General features: G+C 33.2%; 2 protein-coding genes across 18 annotated transcripts in view; one reads left to right on the top strand and one right to left on the bottom strand.

The window, feature by feature from the left end:
- The window catches only part of LOC143235289 (wings apart-like protein homolog), an 84,554-nt gene extending 79,690 nt beyond the window's left edge, over window positions 1–4,864 (bottom strand). For 7 of the 15 annotated variants that reach the window (XR_013019003.1, XR_013019002.1, XR_013019004.1 and 4 more), the window contains exon 1: window positions 1,794–2,023. Coding sequence is in view for 2 of the 15 variants with exons in the window: in XM_076473273.1 (XP_076329388.1) it covers window positions 1,794–1,843 (50 nt within the window). In the remaining 13 variants the exon portion in view is untranslated. Of the gene's footprint in view, window positions 1–1,377; window positions 1,476–1,793; window positions 2,024–4,714 lie in introns of those variants that run through there. The other 8 variants (XM_076473284.1, XM_076473279.1, XM_076473278.1 and 5 more) reach the window with 6 other exon arrangements.
- Window positions 4,865–8,175: 3,311 nt separating this feature from the next.
- Window positions 8,176–21,597, top strand: part of LOC143235287 (cadherin-23-like) — a 94,119-nt gene continuing 80,697 nt past the window's right edge. Inside the window, exons 1-5 of one of the 3 annotated variants that reach the window (XM_076473270.1) lie at window positions 8,176–8,316; window positions 8,479–8,561; window positions 13,769–13,843; window positions 14,637–14,785; window positions 18,045–18,110. In XM_076473270.1, the coding sequence (XP_076329385.1) occupies window positions 8,492–8,561; window positions 13,769–13,843; window positions 14,637–14,785; window positions 18,045–18,110 (360 nt within the window). In that variant the 5' untranslated portion in view covers window positions 8,176–8,316; window positions 8,479–8,491. The other 2 variants (XM_076473271.1, XM_076473269.1) reach the window with 2 other exon arrangements.

Raw genomic sequence — 21,597 nt, forward strand, 5'->3', positions numbered from 1 at the left:
TAGTGTCTCATTAGTTTCAACCTACTGAGTTATAAACATTTGAACATATTAATGTCACAATGATAATAATTTAGCAAATGCAGCATTACTTATAAAAAGTATGGTTGTTTATTTAACATTATCCATTTTATTTTCAGAATTGGATCCCATCAGCAATAGATACTTATTATTGTATGTATATTCTTCACATTACAACACGTAACAAAAATATCTGTCCTTTTAACATGACAAAGTACAGCAACTTTGTTTGTAGGGATAACCATTGAAATTCCAAAACTATCAGTAATTAAGCTACACATTTTAATGCAAAAACTTTCTGCAGTATCAGTCTATTAAATACTTTCCTGATAAAAGTAATAGTGTGGCTATGGCAATATATTAGGTGGTAATGTAGTAGAAAAATACTTAACTGAAATACCTGAATAATGAAGTACAGAATGGAATCATCCCAGACTTGCATCCTAACTATTTCAAATGGTCTTCTTTTAATATAAACTTGTACTGATAAGAACATGAACTCCTCACATTGCTCTCTTTGTGCTTGGTACTGGGGAAGTAAAGGCCCCACCAGTTACTATGTTAGATGAAAAAACAGGGAAATTCCCACCATACAGCAGAGTGCCAGAAAAGGTCTCAGACCAGAAAAAATCTCAGAAAAAATCATATGTACACAGGGTCCCTGAACTGAAACTATACAACAAGTTACTGGAAGAAAAACAATAGATGCTAACCAAGTATGAGGGCAGGTACACACCTGATGCTGTTGTTTTTTTAAACTCAAATAAGGCCTGGAAGAATATATAAAGTCTTCTGAAAAACCTTATCTCAATAATGGGCATGCAAGGAAAAAGCTCACAAGATATGATATACTGACAACCAAATGTGGTATTCATGAATTCAATAATGAAAATATAATATAAAGCAAAGAAAACAAGGGTCCTGTGATGATTATTTCCTTGTTGGTGGATGAAAGAAATAACAAAAAAAGTGTCTGATTGGAACAGAATAAGACCAGACAGATCAGTCAGAAGCTAGTTAAACAGTCCACACACAAAAAATATTGGTAAAAGAGACTTCCGAAATGAACAGGTATGAAATAAAAATTATAACGAGGCAATGATTTGAGCAGTTCAGAAAAATAAATTAATAAAAGAAACAGAATTTTCTAAGATGCCAACTGAGAATTAATTATTAATCTTACTAATCTTGATTGTATAATCTGCAATAAACTCTACTATTCACACTGACATACAAGTGTATTACAAAATTAAGACAGAAACTGAAGAGTATTTTTTTTTTACAAAAGATGTTTTTGTTTAAAAAATAAAAGTACAGTTTTATATTTCAAATCCAAAATAATGGCCATTTTCTACTCACATTCACAATGAGTCAACGAATTTCACTTATTCCATAATTATTACCAGCACAACATAATAATAGCATTAATTCTTCAACTTTTATTAACGTTAACAGTTAAGTGTACTTTGTAAGATTTCCAAATAACACAGTTACGGATGTACTTCTACATAATAGTGTTATAAAAACACCAGACACTTCTACTAATACTTAACCTTAACCTCGCTTAACCAGTATTACTATTAGCAGTATGTCAGTAGCTTTATTAACAGTACAACTATTAGTATGTAACACTGAAGAATAACAAATAATAAAATCTCCACTGTAGTAGTATAAGCGTACTCTAATATTAATAAAGTACGATACACTACAGGAATTACAAACTTAAAAAATATATAATAATATTAATTTTAGTATACTTAGAAGTTAGGACTTACCAAAGCAACCACACCGCAAACAGCATAACCAGTGAATCGTAAAATTTCATTATATATTCGGTAAATTAGTTACATTTAATCCCATATACAAAATCATTAACACAACAAAATTCTACACTTCTGCACGGCACCAACACACTATCAATTAAATTTTTAAAATAGTTATCCCATTCTTAGAGTACCATAGTAACCTTAACACCGTTGTCTAGATCATTAGTTAGTTATTTAAAATCAAGGTGGCAGGCATCACCATACATTGGACAAATATTTATTTTCGTATTTTAGAATTTATCTTTGTGAATAAAGAAAATTGTCTAAATATTAAAAAGGAAGTTAATTATTCTGTGCTTGAAACTATATTTTGAACGCAATAGTTTTATTAGTTTCTTGTTACCATGATTTGCGAAATATTAAGAAGAGAAAATCAAAAATGTAAGTCGTTATTGTTGTTTTGAAATAAGCACAAAGCTACACAATGGGCTATCTGTACTCTGCCCATCATGGGTATCGAAACCCGGTTTGTAGCGACATAAGTCCGCAGACATGTCGCTGAGCCACTGGGGAACCAAGTGTAAGTCACATGAAGTAAAATGATTATCTGTAAACACTATACTTAAAAACATATCAAACATAAAAATATTATTCTGTTTTGTGAAGCTCTGATAACATGTCATCACATCTGCCTAAAGAACAGCCACCATTTTTCGTTATCTTAAGTTTATTTAACTTTTGTTTAATCCATTCAGATTATATCCGAAAAATCAATATAAGTAATCAGACCCATACGCAAAATGTTTGAACGAGGGGTTATATTTTGCGAGACAAAAATCAACACTTATTTTGAAAAGTACAATCTGAAATTAAATATATTGCATACTAACTGTAGAATACATTTAGAATTAAATTTATAAATTTAATCATGGTTTAATTGATTAATTAAGTCAGACCCTTTCCACTTTTTGTACTATTTCTATGAAAGTCTGTTTGTCTGTTTTTTAAATTTCGCGCAAAGCTACACGAGGGATATCTGGGCTAGCCGTCCCTAATTTTACGGTGTAACACTACAGGAGAGGCAGCTAGTTATCACCACTCACCGCCAACTCTTGGGCGACTCTTTTACCAACGAATAGTGGAATTGACCGTAACATTATAACGCCCCCACGGCTGAAAGGGCTAGTATGTTTGGTGCGATAGGGATTCGAACCTGCGATCCTCGGATTACAAGCCGAACGCCTTAACCCACATGGCCATGCCAGGCCTAAAAGGTCGAACTTGTTTGGTGAGACGGGAATTCTAACCCGCAACCCTCAGATTATGAGTCGAACGCCTTAACCCATCTGGCCATGCCTGGCCCAATAATGAAAGTCATATCCGAAAAAAATTATGAAGCAGAATCTCTCAAAATATTCTTACTCGTAGTCACTTAAACATGCATTCATGATCAATTGGCTTGGCATGGCCAGGTGGGTTAAGGTGTTCGACTCGTAATTCGAGGGTCGCGTGTTCGAATCCCCGTCACACCAAACATGCTCACCCTTTCAGTCATGGCGGCGTTATAATGTTACGGTCAATCCCATTATTCGTTGGTAAAAGAGGAGCTCAAGAATTGGCGGTGATGACTAGCTGCCTTCCCTTTAGTCTCACACTGCTAAATTAGGGATGGCTAGCGCAGATAGCCCTCAAGTAGCTTTGCGCGAAATTCAAAAAACAAAAAACAAACATGATAAATTAGTGTTTGTATTTTTCAAAATACAAACCACCATGTAATCCACCAAGGAATTCAATAGGAAAACAAATATAAATGAAGTAAGGTTGTTTCCAAGACAGTACAAATACAGTAGAAAAAATAATTCTAGGTCTCGGGCTTAAGAGTAATGACATGTAAATATTTATAAACTTGTCTGCTAGATAACCCTAACAGAACTTAAAACTAACATTTAAAGGACTTCTATTGATTTGGGATTTCTATTACAAATATTAAGCCTATCTTATAAGTACGCTCAGTAACAAGCGAATAATATACAATATAATGTACAGACAACAAGAAATTATTTGGTTCTTCAATGACGTCGGTACATACCCAACTTTGGGGAAAGTAAAATATTTTCGTTTTGTGGAAATATCAATGTTGGACAAGTTACATTAAAAAAAAGCCAAAAAACAAAACAAACTCATTGCTCATTTATTTTTCGTACCTTGTCATCCATAACAACTGTTGTGCCTATTAGTTACTTTTTATTACACGTCTGAAAATTAATAATCCTATGGCTTTTTATTCGTTACGCGCTGTGGGATCGTTGACCGTAACATCATTTACTGGCCAAATTAATTAGATATGTATATCATAACCAAACAATGCTATGAAAGAAAGAGCAAACATTATAAGAAGACGCTGTCGACTAGGCAACGAAACTGGGCTTATCTCTTGAATTCAATTGAGCTTCCTTGATTCAGATCTTCTAGTGAAATTGACGTAGAAAAAAACCAAAATCATCCTGTTTTGAAGCTGAGAAGAGCAGTTCTGAGAGAATAAAAATTGTGAGACTAAAAATCATATAGTAGATAACAGACTATGATTCTATCTGTGCAAATACGCATTTGGAATTTTGTTTCACAATAAATATTGTTTTTGTTCCATTAGTTCACAAACAAAAACTCAGTCAGGTTTTCAAATACAGACTATTCGGCATATTGTGTAGTCGACCCTCTGTTATTAGAAGCTCTGTCTATCTCATACTTGTGTGAAAATTAGTTCACATTTGAACCACATTCAAGTAAAACTAACTTACTCTTAGAGTAATGAATAGTTCCACTTAACAACAGGAGATCTAGTCAAGATACCTCTTAAAAGATAATGTTATATCCCTAAGTAAATGAACTGTGATAATTAATGAAATAAATAAAGGACTAAATTAAAATACCTGGCACAAGCACAATGTCTGTTTGTTTGGTTACATGTGACAACAACTTTAACTGAACCTTCTAGCTTCATCCGACAAGGTTGAATCCATTTACCATACTATCAAAATCCAGCAATCCTTACTTTATAAGAAACTCTGCATTTACCCAGAGTACTAAGCCCTACCCAAGTGCATAGTCACTTTCATTCAAACACAACTGAAGATACTTCCTCGAGATATCACCTGAATAACAACTAAGAACTCTGTTGAAAACGTTCTTGCACAATTTTCAGCATTACAGTACAATCACGGACAGAACAAATATTATCTACATAAAAATAACAAAGGAACAATTCAATGAGGATATCCTTGTGGTTTCGTAAAACCATTGTAAGGTATTAAACGTATATTAACACGAAAGGAATATTCGGAAACTGTCAAGAGTAAATAAGTCTTAGCGTCCTAATAAATTTCAATTCAGCAAAACAAAACACGAAATAATTTCTTTCTATAATTATATGAAAGGTATTATTACATGCCATAAAGAAGATTTGTACAAGATATCTCGTCTCTCTTACACGTCGTCTGTCTTAACTCGCATTCTAAGAAATATGGATTTGAATGCCTGTCCTTTCAGTTGCGAGGGCATTATAAGAACGTATTTGAAGGGTTTCATCAGTTTCGTTAGAACTCAAAAGTGTTTCGTGGCCATTAAGTTTGGACAGCTGTGATTTAGAGTTTCGAAACTATTATTCATGGAGCAAAATAAGCAAAAAATAATTCGCTATACGTAAAACCACAATTCAAGTGAACCAGTATCTGATTAGGTTATTAGGGAGCTCGATTCTCAATCTGAGGATCGCAGATTCAAAAACCCATTCCACTAAATATGCTCATCCATTCAACCGAGCTAGCGTTATTATATGACGGTCAATCCCACTATTCGTTGGTAAAAAGAGTAGCTAAAGAGCTGGCCGCAGGTGGTGATAACTAGCTGCCTTTCCTCTTGTCTTTCACTAGTAAATTAGTGAAAGCAGGTAGCTTTGGGGACCTATTTTCTTCTTTTTTGTTCTGGCTACTCCTCTGCTAACATCTGTCTTCAATTAAAATTTGAAATCTATTGTCACAGTAAGGTCTATCTACAATTTACACTTACAGTTTATTCTGACATTAAGATCTACCTAAAAATTTAAATGCTTTTCTGTCATTAAGGCCTATCTAAACGTTTAAATTATCATAGTTTAACTTCAACGCTTACTTCACCTTTTATATTTTATTCTCCTCACAGAAGATATACCGGAAATGCTTGGTTAATTCTGGTATGACTGCACACTAAGATCTAAAGATAAAGATAAATGAAAAAAGTTCCAAGGTTTGCTTACATTATTGAAAAAATTCTGGCTCTTCGAGGTTATGTTATACCAAACTTTAATATACTATTTGCAAAAATTACGAAGGCCCTACATGGTCATGTGGTTAAGACGCTTAACTCATAATCCAGGGTTAGGGCTTCGAACCCCCCCCCCGGCATGGCCAAGCGTGTTAAGGCGTGCGACTCGTAATCTGAGGGTCGCAGGTTCGCATCCCGGTCGCGCCAAACATGCTCGCCCTTTCAGCCGTGGGGGCGTTATTAAGTTACGATCAATCCCACTATTTGTTGATAAAATAGTAGCCTAAAAACTGTCTGTTGACGGTGACGATTAACCTCCTTCCATCTAATCTTACACTGTTAAATTAGGGACGGCTAGCGCAGATAGTTCTCGTGTAGCTTTGCGCGAAATTCAGAAAAGGAACAAACAATTGTTTGTTTTGGAATTTCGCACAAAGCTACTCGAGGGCTATCTGTGCTAGCCGTCCCTAATTTAGCAGTGTAAGACTAAAGGAAAGAGTCATCACCACCCACCGCCAACTCTTGGGCTACTCTTTTACCAACGAATAGTGGGATTGACCGTAATATTATAACGCCGCCATGGCTGAAAGGGCGAGCATGTTTGGCGCGACCGGGATGCGAACCTGCGACCCTCAGATTACGAGTCGCACGCCTTAACACGCTTGGCCATGCCGGGCCCAGGAACAAACAAGAATTACGGATATCGTTGCATTATTACAAACGGATTAGAGCCTATCTTGAGTAAAAATTATTTGTAGCACGAATGATAACATAACATACGTTTGAGGTAACAAATAATTATTCAGTCTCCGAAGTTATTTTCGTAACAATTTTAATTTCTATTTGTCATGACGTTTGTGTCAGAGTTTTCTATTATTTTTATGTTTTTGGTTATGATAATAACTATTTTTTTAAAAGCGTTTAAAACGAGCTAAGCTATGTTAGGTGTGTTGTTGTCATGTGAAGTGTGTTCATGACACTTTTTCACTAATTTTAATAATTCAACTGCCACTTGCTTCTCTCCCAAACTCATGCATAGTTGTTTGACATTCACGGTATCTACAATACGAATAACTCACTAAGCAGTTCTGCGTTTCACAGAATATAAACAAAAATTGAGAAACAACTTCGTATTAATAAACAACTTATAGAAGCTAAAAGAACAGATCTGAGTATCTTTGTCTGACTTTTTATTTCAACTCTTAGATCAAAGCTACGTCATATTTTGAACTTTTGAGATGTAATTAGAGTTTTGGTCTAAGGAAGTCAAATCATTTCGTTTGATCTATATGATTATGCCCAAAGTTTCATAGATTAATTTACTCTAATCCTCACCAAAGCATTTTCTAGTGTTGCGGCTATTGCGAATTCCCTCTTGTTTAAATGTGACATGTAGGATTGTGTTGGGTTTATACAACGACTTATGTCAATCTAAAACGTGAATCTACTACTACAGAAAATCTCCCTACTTCTAAGACAGTTAAAGTTTTCTGATTTAATGATCTTCATAAAATTTTAAAATTAATTTGATATCTTACGGGCATTGAAAATGAGCTATATCATTTTTGCATTGTCTTCGCTTTCCATGAACCAACGAGCTCCCACGTGACAGTAGATTATAATAATATCACTTCCATGAGACACAGCAGGTGCTCTTATTTCTTAACATAGTTTATAATTTTGTTCATGGCCAACTTATATTTGATATAATTTATCTAACTTTGCTCCTCCTTAAAAAAAAAAAAAAAAAAATTACTAGTACCCCGCTAGTACAGCGGTATGTCTCCGGATTAAAACGCTAAAATCACGGGTTCGATTCCCATCGTTGGGCTGAGCAGATAGCCTTTGTGGCTTTGCTAAAAGAAAAACAAACCAACCTTAAAAAATCACCCTGCTAATCAGCAACGTTTATCGAAATGTAATTTTTTATAACGAGCAAGTGCATTTAGTAACAAAGCTTGTGACAATTTATCATACACAATTTTATCTGTATTTATTTATCCGTTAATTTAACTAACCCTCTGTATCACTATGGTTTATAAGTGTTTACTTTCAGTACGTAATACACATTCGTTGCTTGGTGACAATATCTAACATATTTTCTCTGAACGCTTTCCTTATCACAAAAACATCTACTGAAAGGAGTGTCGCGCAGCTCGTTCTCTCGTAAACGTTTTCAGTTAGCTCTGACTACGTAACTTTCTTGTTTGTGAAACCTTAATAAATATACTAGGTTAGTTTGAAATTATGGATATTTTTTTTTCTCGGTTTAATGAGGTAGTATCTATTTGGTATAAAGTTGAATAGTGTGATTATTTCAATTAATCCAAACTTCTGGTTTACAACTTATTTCGTGATCGACGTTTATCAAGTATTTCTAGTTTGTTTTTTTCAGAGTTGTGTGGAACATGAAAACGATGATCTGGAAAAGGAAGTTTATGTTCTATATTTTCCTGGTCCTAATGCTTCAGTCACACAGTAAGTTGTTTTGTATGACTTCGGCATTCTCAGGCAAACTTTTCAAAATTAACCAAATAATATTGAGCTACTTTTTACCTTAAACTACCTCATATTTACACAGGCTTGAAAATATTAAGTTGCAAGAAAATCTAAAATGCGTTTCGTCATGTGTGCGTTACACAAGTGACTGTCAAATTCCACTATTCAATCAAACAAGAGTAATCCAAGGTATGGCGATGAATATTGTTAACCAAATTCAGTCTCCCTGTGAAACAGCTGTGAAACTACGGGTCTACAACGCTAAAAATAAACAAAAAGCCGGATGTCCTCCCTTTATTTTTTCAGTCAAATATTAGGGTTGATTTTTGTTATGTAGCTTTGTGTGTTTGTTTGTTTTTTAATTTCGCGCAAAGCTACACGAGGACTATCTGCGCTACCCGTCCCTAATTTATTAGTTAAAGTCTAGAGGGAAGGCGGCTAGTCATCACCACCAACCGCCAACTCTTAGGCTATTCGTTGGTAAAAGAGTAAAAGACGGGGATTCGAATCTGCGACCCTCAGATTACAAGTTGAACGGCTTAACCCACCTGGCCATGCTGGGCCCATTCTTTGTGTGAAACTGAATAAAACGAATGTCGTCCACTGGCAGTGCTTTAATAGTCGACTGTAATTGGTCATAATGACTAAGACGTGCAGTCTGAGGGTCGTGGGCTCGAATCTTAACATCTTCGCCCTTTTAGTCGTGGGGGCATAAAATATGACAATGAATCTCAGCATTCGCTGGTGAAAAGAGTAGCCCAAGAGTTGGCGGTGATGACTAGCTGCCTTTTCTCTAGTCTTTAACTGCTAAATTAGGGACAGCTAGCGCAGATAGCCCTCGTGTAGCTTTGCGCGAAATTCAAAACAAACTATAATACACATTTTGTTTATAACAATATTTCCAGACCTATTATCAGCTAGCTTGTTTAACCATACTTTACAAATTAACCACTTCATTCTGATGTACTTCTGAAATTCAAGTGTTCGCTTACACAACAATATACTTCAAAATTTGTTTTTCGTTTTCCTTGCGTGCATTTTAGGACAAATAATCAAATAAAAAATTATCCTTAACTCAGGGGCGTCGTTAGAAACTGGCACATGAGACCTGTATCACGAATTATAAGTTGGTGTCTTAAAAATCAGATTGGAAAACAGAGACCGTTAGCATACTGAAACAACGAAAGTTGCCGCGTCTATGGATCAAGTTTCCGAATCTATTAAGCACCAAGCGACGATAAAATTTATTTCTGAAAGTAATTTTAGATGAATCTCGTTCCAAAACTAAGGGAAATGCCATAATCTGGAACTGTTCTGAGTAATTACTTTATTTTGAAATGTCGACATTCACACAGACATCACTACATTTTAGCCAGAAGATATCACTATTCGTATTATTATTTTCATATATTTTTCTCTATTCTACAAAACTGAATTCAATTATTCAACTGAACAACTTTTGCTTGTTCTGAAAATGCGTGCACTTTATTTGAACAATTTTAAACAAAAGGCGAATACAAACATACTTTAGTATGCATTTTGTACAACAATAATAAAAGCTTCAGGTGTATGTGTTTTTCTGTTGTTTTTTTTTCTTTTAGATTTAACGTTAGATCTTGGAATAACATTATAAGTTTATTTATTGATAATAATACAGTAAAGTTTAGCCCTAACTAAACTAACAAAAAAAAACACGAAAAAGCGCATAAAACTCTTTGCTGATTTATCTCTTTATCTTTACAGTCTAAAAGCGCATAAAACTCTTTGCTGATTTATCTCTTTATCTTTACAGTCTAAATTAATGCTAGGTCTAAGAAAAGTAGAGAGATTTTAGTGGTTTGTTTGGAATTTAGCGCAGAGCTACACTAGAGCTATTTGCGTTACCCGTCCCTTATTTAGCATTGTAAGACTTGAGGGAAGGAAACTAGTCATCACTACCCACCGCTAACTCTTGGGCTACTCTTTTACCAACGAATAGTGAGATTGACCGTCACATTATACGCCCCAACAACTAAAAGGGCGAGCATGTTTGGTCTGACTGGAATTCGAACGCGCGACCGTCAGATGACGAATCGAGTGCCTTTACCACCTGGCCATGCTGGGCCAGACATTTCAATGTCTGCAATTAAAACTATTTTGTATCATTGTAGAACTTCGTGTTTAAAGACTAACTACTACAATAAAAATATTAATTTGACCATAAATATTTCGTAGATTTCTGCTAGTATTATAATACTTCCGCCACGCTGTATCTGCTATATTCGATGTCGACGAGGCCTTTCGTTTTACTATGGTTCATCTTCCTGGCCAGGATACGACAAACATAATAGGGGTATAGGCTGCTACGCACTATATTTATCATTAATTTTCATGAAAAACTGCTGTAAGATATATTTATAGTTGTTTATTTACAAAATATTGTCGAAAATTGTAAACAACAAATCAGCGGCTATGTTATCTGCTGAACAAATGTCTTTCATTTTTACATAAGTATTGGTATCACTATAAACATAAATCACGTCTTAAGTAAACGAATTAATTTCTTTTTTCAAAGTGAAATATGGTAAAGCAAAAAAAGAGATAACGTATCATAAATGTGCTGCTGCATATCTTGGTACTAAACTTAAAAAATAGACGGTAATAGCTTATCATTAGGCAAATACTGGTTACATAACTTATATATTAGTATTACATGACTTTCTACTTTGAGAACGTTAATTTTACATAGCTTGTCAGCTCCCCCCACCCTGACCCAAGTGGTAAGTCTGAAGATTCACAGCGCTAAGATCCAGGTTTTGGTTATTTGTGGAGGATACAACGCAGATAGCTCATAAAATGTAGCTTTGTGCCTGACAACAAACAAACATTTCTTTGAAAAAAATAGTCGTTTTTACTGGGTTTGTTATCCCCGCAAAACACAATGTTATTAATCAGGTTACAATTACTATAATACATTTTTCAACTGAACGGTGTCAGTAACACAATGTTATATTTGTGGACTTAGAACGCTAGAAATCGGGTTTCGATACCCGTGATAGGGAAGCACAGATAGCCCATTATGTAGTTTTATGCTTACCTACAAATAAACAAATTCTCTTAAAAGGCACCTAATGTATAAAAATAGTCCAAGTGAACATAATAGAACTGCTATGGTTCATATAGCCGCTTTTAATTTTTAATTGTGGACCAGAGAGAAGGCAATCAGTAATTATTAACCTTCACCCAAGACTAAAAAGAACAGTGGCATTTACTGTTACTATTATAAAGCATCCACAGAAGAAACTGTGAGGCGTGTTTTATAACACCATGCTTCGAACCTCAGATTCTCGTGCTCCTAGCATGATAAGCCAACCATCTCGATATGCTCCAGATATTATCATAGATAACTGAATTACTCATTTGATAATAATTTGTTGTTGTGTTTTTAGTTTCACGTAAAGTTACACGGTGCCGTGAATGAGTTATAAGAGTAATGATTTAAATCTCACTATTCAGTCATACAGAAGTAGCTCCTCATCTATTCTAATAATTCAAAATTATGGGTAGGCATTCCCTGAATAATTTCTTGTAAATATCCGAAAATAAATAATTCATTTAAAAAAAATATTTTCTGAATTTCAACCATCAGGATTTTATGATTGTGTTATTTATTTATAAAAAAATGATATTGATTTTAAAAGCTTAGTTTTGAGGCCCATGTCAAATATCATAATTTTTATTTAGAACGATTTAATGACAGTTTCCAAAAGATGATTTTCTGTCCAGCTGCAGACGTCATTAAAGTATAACATGCATTTTACATACTAGTAGACGGACTTACAACGCTAAAATCAGGGGTTTGATTCCCATTCGGTAGACTCAGCAGACAGCCCAGTGTGGCTTTTCTATTAAAAAACACATACACCCTCATACTTTTCATATTTAAATAGTTACAAGTTTATATTTCGCTTATTTTAATGTGGCTTTCTGTGTTTTTGTTCAAGTGTGTTCATTTCATTTTTCTGTGGGCTTATATTTCATTATCTGACAATGAATTTTAAAAATACAAAAATAAAATTTGATTTCAATAAATCTTAAAACAGTTTTAGTTGCCATAAATTAGATCTTTCGATTAAGTATCAGTAAGGAATTATTTTCCTACAACAAGCTACTGTAGTATAAATAGCTCTTAAAATTACATACTTCATGTTATCCAATGACAACAATAATATTGCATAAACACATTTGTTTTGACAGTAACAACATTACTTTTACGTTGTTTTTTTGTTGTTATTTTGACTTGGCGTTCTTGGTGTTCAGGACTCAAGTTTCATCACCGTAAATAGCATCACCCTTCTTTTAGGACCATGAGTGCATATAAATAATGATCTGTTTCTATTTTACTCTTAGAATATTCTGAGTTAGCGGAAAGTTCTATTAAATAACTATCTTCCTTCTCGTCTATTAGTTCAAAATTATGAATAGCAAGCGCAAGTTATTCCTATGTAACTTTATACGAATATCAGAAAGAAATTAACAATACATTACAGTAACTTACAAAGTAGAAACTTTAATATCAATTTTTCGCATCGATCCGGCATGACTGGGTAGTTAGAACGCTCATCTTTCCCAATCTGAGAGTTATGGATTTGAATCCTTGTGACACCAAACATACTCGTCCTTTTAAGCCGTGAGAGCGTTATAACGTGTCAGTCAATCTCACTATTTGTTGGCAAAAGAATAACCTAAATGTTGGCGATGGGTTGTGATGACCAGCTGTCTTCCCTCTTGTCTTACATTACTAAATTAGGGATGGCTAGAGCTGATATCCTCGTGTAGTTTTGCGTGAAATTCAAATCAAATCTTTCGTAACAAGATTAATTAATAATTTATCTGTGGTCACATCATTGTTTAAAATTGTTTCTCCGATAACAATATTCCTTTATCTAACAAGAATAATAATAAAAACACTTTATTCAAATATCATGACAAAAAACATCTTTCTGCTAAAAATATAATTTAAAAACCCTGTAATTGTTTTTCTTTTCTTCGTGAAAAATGAATAGTAATCTATATGTATTTATCGTGGGAAATCGTAAAGTTCGTAAACTTACTTCTGACCCACCACATGACGCAAAAGTGAAGAAAAACACACCATAAATATCAAATACGTTTCATTTGAAGTGTCATTATTTTTATTATCATAGGTACAAGACAAGAATGTTTAGACTGGTGTTCAGAAAGAAAAGTGGGTATAAAGATATGGGATGATCACAAACTTGGTAAGCCTGCCTAAATTAATTGAGATAAGTTTACTTTCTGCAAATTTAATGAAATTGCATAATTATTTAGGACAACCATAGTCTCTCTAATTGTATCGACATAAATCTCAAATTTTGAATAGTAAAAAAGTTACTGACTTTAATGATAAAATTCTTTCATTCATCATTTGGAACACGCAATTTTTTAAAGCTCTCATAACTTAAACGCAGTAAAGTAATAAAAATAATATTCAATTGCAGTGATGACAACCACATTCGTTACTTTTACTGACAACAACTTAACTTGAGATTAATATCAGTAACTTTACTAAAATTAAAATTAATTTTTAAGATATTCTTGGTATGACAGGTTTACTGAAGGTGAATGCACATTTAAAATTATAAAAATCCCAGTAAGTTAACTAAATTCAATTGCATATCTTTTATAACTAGAATCTTAATGATTTAATTACGTAATTACATGTCAAATGTATTCCTTCTGCAAAATAAACATCGGGTTGGTGACTTCATTTAAGTTAGTTCATTATTCATGGCGACAATAATTTTTTGTTAGAATAAGTATAACTTTAAAAATTTATATATCTATTTACACGTGGGGTACATAGAACCTACAAATAATACTGAAATAATATGTTTGTTTGAAAATACAATACGTTTCAAAGCTTACTGAAATCACATTGCAAATTGAAGTGATCGTGAGTTCAGTTTGCTTAAATGAACGTTTTTTATGGTCAAATTTTATTTTATTTATTTTTTTCATTTATTAATTTGTATATTTAAATGTAAAACACAGACATACCTGTTGAAACAATAACAATCCCAGAAACAGTAGAGATCAGTAATGTGGATGTGGAAATAAGAGAGGGCAAATCGATACTGGAAAGCAACATAGAAAATAAAAAAGTAATGCTTATGCTGATTGACAACGAACTTCACAAAAAGGTAGGTTACTTTTATTTACTCCCCTATTGATAATTTCAAGCAGTAAACAAATCTTATTGTATGCATTAATATGTAAAGCCCTAATAAGGTACTCTACAAATATTATATAATATCTTAGTTACTTTTTACTATTTACAAAGAAATGAGTGAAATCGCTAAAATTTACTCTGTTTTATTATGAATTTCTCTCAAAGATACACGAGGGCTATCTACACTAGTTATCCCTAACTTTGGAGTGATAAATTAGGATTAATGTTTTACCGTCAAACTATACGCCCTCAGGGTTAAAAAGGCGGTGCAATTTCGGTGATAAAGATTCAAACCTGTGGCCCTTTGACTGCAAGTTGAACGTCCTAGCCGCTAGGCTGTGTTCAGCAAACAAATCACTTGAAGATCAATACAGTGTTTGGGGTTTCACAGAAGTTTGATGGACACGACAATTTTTTGTTCTGAGATTGAAAAATATCTCTCTAAAAAAATTATACTTCTATGATTTGTGCTGAGTTTTTTTATACATATAAGTCTTATTCGTTGAAAACTGTTTGGGAAAATGCAGTTATCTAAGTGTATTTGCTCCTCTTCTAAAGACCGGGAAAGAGCTATCTTTAATAACGATTTACCACTTCTTCCAGTACTAGGAAGGAAATATCCATATTTTAAAGATAACATTTCTTTTTTCAGGAGATAGGGGAGAATCAGACTGTTACTGACACTTTATTCAGTTGTACTGAAAATCAAAATAAACTATTTTTGGTGATTTTGTTTCAACTTCATGAAGAACGAAATATAAAATGGATTGTTAATTATTGAACAAATAGTTATGAAATCAATAATTTTTCATTAGTTTGTTAGGCCCGGCATGGCCTAGCGCGTAAAGGCGTGCGCTTCGTAATCTGAGGGTCGCGGGTTCGCGCCCGAGTAGCGCCAAACATGCTCGCCCCTCCCAGCCGTGGGGGCGTTATAATATGACGGTCAACCCCATTATTCGTTGGTAAAAGAGTAGTCCAAAAGTTGGCGGTGGGTGGTGATGACTAGCTGCCTTCCCTCTAGTCTTACACTAGTAAATTAGGGACGGCTAGCACACATAGCCCTCGAGTAGCTTTGTGCGAAATTCCAAAACAACAACATCATTAGTTTGTTAAAAATTAGTGCAAAATAACCGTTTCCTGTCTTTTTGTTTCAACTTCTTTCAGAAACAAGTATGAAATAAACAATCTTTTCTGGTTTGTTCTAACTTCTTGAGAATACAAGTGGTAAATTGGCTATTTTTGGTGAATGGTTATATCCTTTGAAAAAAAGCAATGGGAAATAGACTGCTTTTCTTATTTTGTTTCATCTATTTTAGGAATGAATAGGCTTAGGAAACGATGGCTTATTAATTTTTAAAGAAAAGTGCATTTCAATTTGTTTTTGTTCTTTGTTCCATTTCTTGAATAGCGAGAAATAAACTGCTTTAGGTGATTTTATCCAACTAGTCAAAATGTCCTATTTTTTATGAAGTGTTCTAATTTCTTGGAGAATGTGTGTGTGATTTTCTTATCAGTAAAGCCACATCGGGCTATCTGCTGAGCCCACTGAGGGGATCGAACCCCTGAGTTTAGCGTTGTAAATCCACAGACATACCGCTGTATTAGCGGGGCGGTGTTCTTGGAGAAATAACAAAAAAATACACCGTATATAAAACACACGAAAAACAATAGTCGGGTAATTATTACATAAATTCGTATTTGATGGACGTCTTTTCTCGCCCCCCGCTAGTATAGCGATATGTCTCCGGATTTACAACGCTACAATCAGGCGTTCGATTCCCCCCCGTGGACTCACCAGATAGCCCGATTTGGCTTTGTTATAAGAAAAAAACATACACACGTCTTCTGTTGTTATTACTCTTAAAGGTGCAAATTTAAATTCTTTTTTTTTAGTTTTCTAACTGTATTATTTCGTTGAGGATCTATGATCCATCATGTTTTGAGACTACTGTTAGCTTCTGACAGGATCTCTATGATCATTGCTTTAGCCTGCTTATATAGGAATGAAGTTAAACTTAAAGATTTTCTTACTTTTCTCTGGGTGTTTATTGAGTTAATAATAATATTGTTTGTGTGTCATGCGGAATGCTTTTATTATTGTAATAGCTTCACATTAGAAACACAGAAAAACTATACAATAATTATGAAAAGCTTTGTGAGATGAGAGGCTCCCTAAAACTTGAGCGTAAATGTATTCTGCATTAAATATTTCGAAAGTATATATATATATTAAACGCGTTAGTATTAGCATTACAAAACGTATCATGTACCAATAAGTTAAAATTTGTAGATATCATTTTTTGTTATGTGATTAAGCAGAAAATGCTAGCATCAGAAGTTAGATATCGTTTCTGAAGAAACTTCACCTTTGAATTGCCATACAATTGTATGTCGTTCTGCTTATAGAGACTAATATTTCCCTTCAATGTAAAATCAATTATCAACAAAATTTAACGCCTGCTGTCATTCTTACCACGATTATGCATGTCTCTGTGCTGTTTCGTACAATGACGAAAAAACATATTGCATTATTTATAGAACTTGCGTGTGTTTGTGCCATTTGTTGCAATGTCGACAGAAAAAAAAAAGTCAATTGTACTTCTGGTCGTACGTGTCTGTGTGTTTCTGACTGTCCTAATTAATTCTGTAATTTCGACAGGCCCACGTTTTTCATTCCGGCGGTTGTATTTCTATCTTTCTGTGTAAAATAACCAAAGAAGTTTTGTCCTAATTTTGCAAAATTGTTGACTGCCCCCAAGGAGTAACTGATTAACCTTTGATAATTGTACATCAAAGGTCAAATTCACATTGAAGGTCAACAACTTTCGTTACGGGAACAAATTGAGATACGAAAAATCTTAGCGCTTCTTAAAGTGAATAACTTCTTAGCGTGTGTTTTGCGTTCATTACTATAAATCACCAATTTTTTTATGAGCGTTGGCAATACTGATTTAGTGTATGTCTTTTTGGCTTGTGTTTAATCGTAATACAATAACGCAACTACTGTTTGATCTATTTTATCGTTAGTGTTAAATATTATTCTTTAAAACTTCTAAACACTGAATTTAATTCAGTACGTTTGAGTTACATTTTTTGTATTTTGTATTTATATATTCGTTGAATGTTTTCATGGCAAATTTTAATTATGGATTGTTTAATTTACACTATTCGATAAAGGTAATAAAATTTATATAAGTTGTACAAGCTCAATTTTGCTTTTTTTTTTTCAGGATATAAAACTCTACTTACATTCCGTAACAATTACTGGAATGAAGTCCAACAACAATTGTAAACAGGTAAACTTATTGATATTCCGTTGTTACGTTTTGTCATTTATTTCGGACGACTCTCCGATTTATTATGTTACATATGTTACGTATTATTATTTCAAATAACCGGAAATTTTAATTTTAATTTGGAAAGAAATTAAATGTTAATATATATTTAATTTATTATATTTGCCAACAAGATTGGTACACATTTTTTTTATTAAGGCAAATATATTTTAATATACAAAAATAAAAATACAATTTATAATAATGGTTATTAATTATAGATATTACAACTAGTGGTTTATATATAAGAGTTTTACAAACTTATGAACCATACTGAGTCTTCTATCTGGTCTAGAACTAAATATTTTATCGATGGTCCAGGTCCACGACGAGTAAATTAATTCTCAGTTGATTTTATTACACCCCGTCTGAACTAAGGCTGTTTTTTCTTAACTGGCCTAACACCGGTTACAAGCTCACTTCTTATCGACCAGTAGATTCAATGTTTTCGTATGTCTCGTATAAATAATAAAGTTCGAAGTAATCCGTTGAAATTGAACGGTTTGCAATGTTTGAAATCTATATACGTTCCCAGGCAAATTATGTAGTTTTCCGATTAATAGGCGTTATTTACAATTATAGCTACCGAGGCCTGTAACACAATGACTGTAGCTGACAAATAATAATCTTCTAACTCTTAAAGCGTCGATTTATATACCTTTTTTTAGAAGACGTTCTCGAAAGTTCACTTGGCAACAATACTGCCAATCATGAGTATTACATACACACCCAGTACAGGTTGATTCTTACGCTCGAGAATCTTTTGTAAATTTAAAAAACAGGTTGAACTTGCACAATGCACAGCAACAATGTACATCACACGCAAAAAAGAAACCTATATTGAAACAAGCATGAATGTTAAAATAAACGTATAACGGTAAATCCGTTGCAATGTTTAGTTTGAAATTTTAAGTTTAGTTTCTTGTTACTATTAAGTATGTGTGCTCGAAATGTGCTATGTTTAGGAATAGAAAGAACTGTCAATTTGCTCAAAGTTAAAACTTTCGAGGAACAAGCTAATATTCGTAGATTTCAAATTTTTATAGGAAAATTCCTTTTATTTTTATTTTTGACCTTAATATAAATAATAATGCATTTATGGCACAAAATTGTTTATGGGTTCATAATTGTTTGTTACAATGTCTCTAGTAGCACGTGTACAAACTACAAACAAAACTTTCGAAAATAACAATAAAAAGGCACTTTTATCTTGTAATTAATCCTACTAACTACTTATGTGGGTCTCCTCTGCATATTACATGTAAATACTAATTTCGTTCATTGTTTCTGATATATATAAAAAACAAACAGCATAGAATTAGTAAACATGACACAAGTCGTGAACCCTTATGTTTATGAACAGTATAGAAAGATGGTAATTTGAAGATTAATTAATCATTTAACACTAATGTGAGTAGCTCCGATATGAATTTTAACAGATAGCATATTATCATCATTCTAAAGAGTTCAATTCATAATTCAACCGAATAGTTCATGAATCCTGTTTTAATTGTGCCCGATATTGTTTAATAATAAGCATGCCAGATCGAGTATCTAAAGATCCATGGGTTAGATCCCTTTTGCCACAAATTTGTGATTTGCTCTTTGAGGATATCTGTATAAAAATGATGGATCAATCTCAATTTTCAAGTAAAGTCGTTCAAGAATTACAAATTGACAATGGGTGGTGTCTATTAGTTGTCTTCTCTTTGGCTACTATTCCACATTAGTCATGCCAAACAAAAGCAGCTTTTGGGTAGTTTATGTGAACATCCAAAACAAATTGGTTCAAGCTATTTAACACATAAATAATATAGACAAATATGCTTGAACATTCAATGGGTTTCATATGAATATCGTTAATAATTAAAGGGTTAAACTCAAGGTAGCCATTAAATTTGAGAAGAACTTATTTTATGATGGCAGTATTCTATCAATAAAAGCTGAGGGTAATTAATATTTTAATGGCAATACATCTGTTTATGAAAGTTGATTAGGAGTCGTATCATGGTGATAATACACCGATTATTCAAGATTAGTAAGAATCACGTTGTGATGGAAACATACTCTCTGTTAAATATAAGATAAGTTGGAGTGAGGTCAATTTTGAGCAACCTTTACACACATTCCATTAAAGTTATGGTTAGATCTATCCAGAGATAGTGATGCAACTTCCGTTTAAAGTTGGATTAGGGCTCATTTAGAGCATCCTTGATGCATAGTCCATGAAAGATATAGCTGGATCCATTTAGAGATGATGATGCAACTTCTGTTAAAGTTGGAATAGGGGTCATTATGAACGTTTATACATAGTCTACTAATGCTATGTTATCTGTGTTATATCGTATACTGAATCTGAGGTAGAATCCTTTCAGCATGATAATGCTTTATCTACTCATGTAAACTTTTTTTAACAAAAGCAATACATTGTTTAATAAAGTTGGGTAGCAATAATACACTCTTTATTAAGGTTTGGGTATGGTTGATTCAAGAACGTCATTAAACCACTGATAAATTTGAAATTAAAAGTTTTCACTGACCCCAAATGTATTGTGATACTTTCAGGTAAATCCGAGTTAACTTCAATGGGACAAATTCGCATAATAACATGAACTAATGAAATATTCATTGTGGAGTAATTCTGACATTGACTGAGTTTAAGAAGAAAAAAAGAGTATATACAAATTCAGTAAATCAGAAGGAAATAATCTTTATTTAAATTAACAAACACAATCAAAATAACGTGTGTGCTCAGGATATCAGTCAACACCTTTTCTTTATAGTTATCTATCCAATACTCTTACAAATTAAACTTAGGAGAGTACTACGATTTATAAATAAAGAATTTAAGTTTCATATTCTTGAGCTTGAAAGTGAGAAATAACTGGCTAATATATTACAATACTGTATACTAAAAATCTGTAACACTGTATGGCATGCACATCTATGTCACTGTTGGACAATCCCATTGAAATATAAGGGAAAATTTAACCTCGATATATTATTTGATCTACCATTGGAGGAAACTGTTTTAAATATTCCTGTACAAGATATAGCATTACAAACATAAACATCATGGACAGAGCAGGTGTTAACTCTAGAAAAAGAAAGACAGATAGAACGAAATTAATTTAACGTCTTTCTTGACCACGTGTTGTGTGAAAACGTCAACAATCAGAAATAACTAAGACATTTTAACTATATATCATATTAACAGGAGAAGGTAAAAAACATGTAGCACATTTATGTATCGCAATACTATATATCAAAGTTGAGATAGAATCTATTAAGAGGTAGATATAGAGAGTTTATTATTGAAAGTCGAGATAAGTTAAACATTAAGTAACAGTGATAAAGTGTTTACCTTTCTTAGTATAATGATTCACAAACTTACCATAGAACTGTCTGTGATAGCTATTTTTAATTGGTTTGTTGAGTTACACACAAA

Source organism: Tachypleus tridentatus, chromosome 12 (assembly GCF_004210375.1).
Source record: "Tachypleus tridentatus isolate NWPU-2018 chromosome 12, ASM421037v1, whole genome shotgun sequence".
Lineage (NCBI taxonomy): Eukaryota > Metazoa > Arthropoda > Merostomata > Xiphosura > Limulidae > Tachypleus > Tachypleus tridentatus.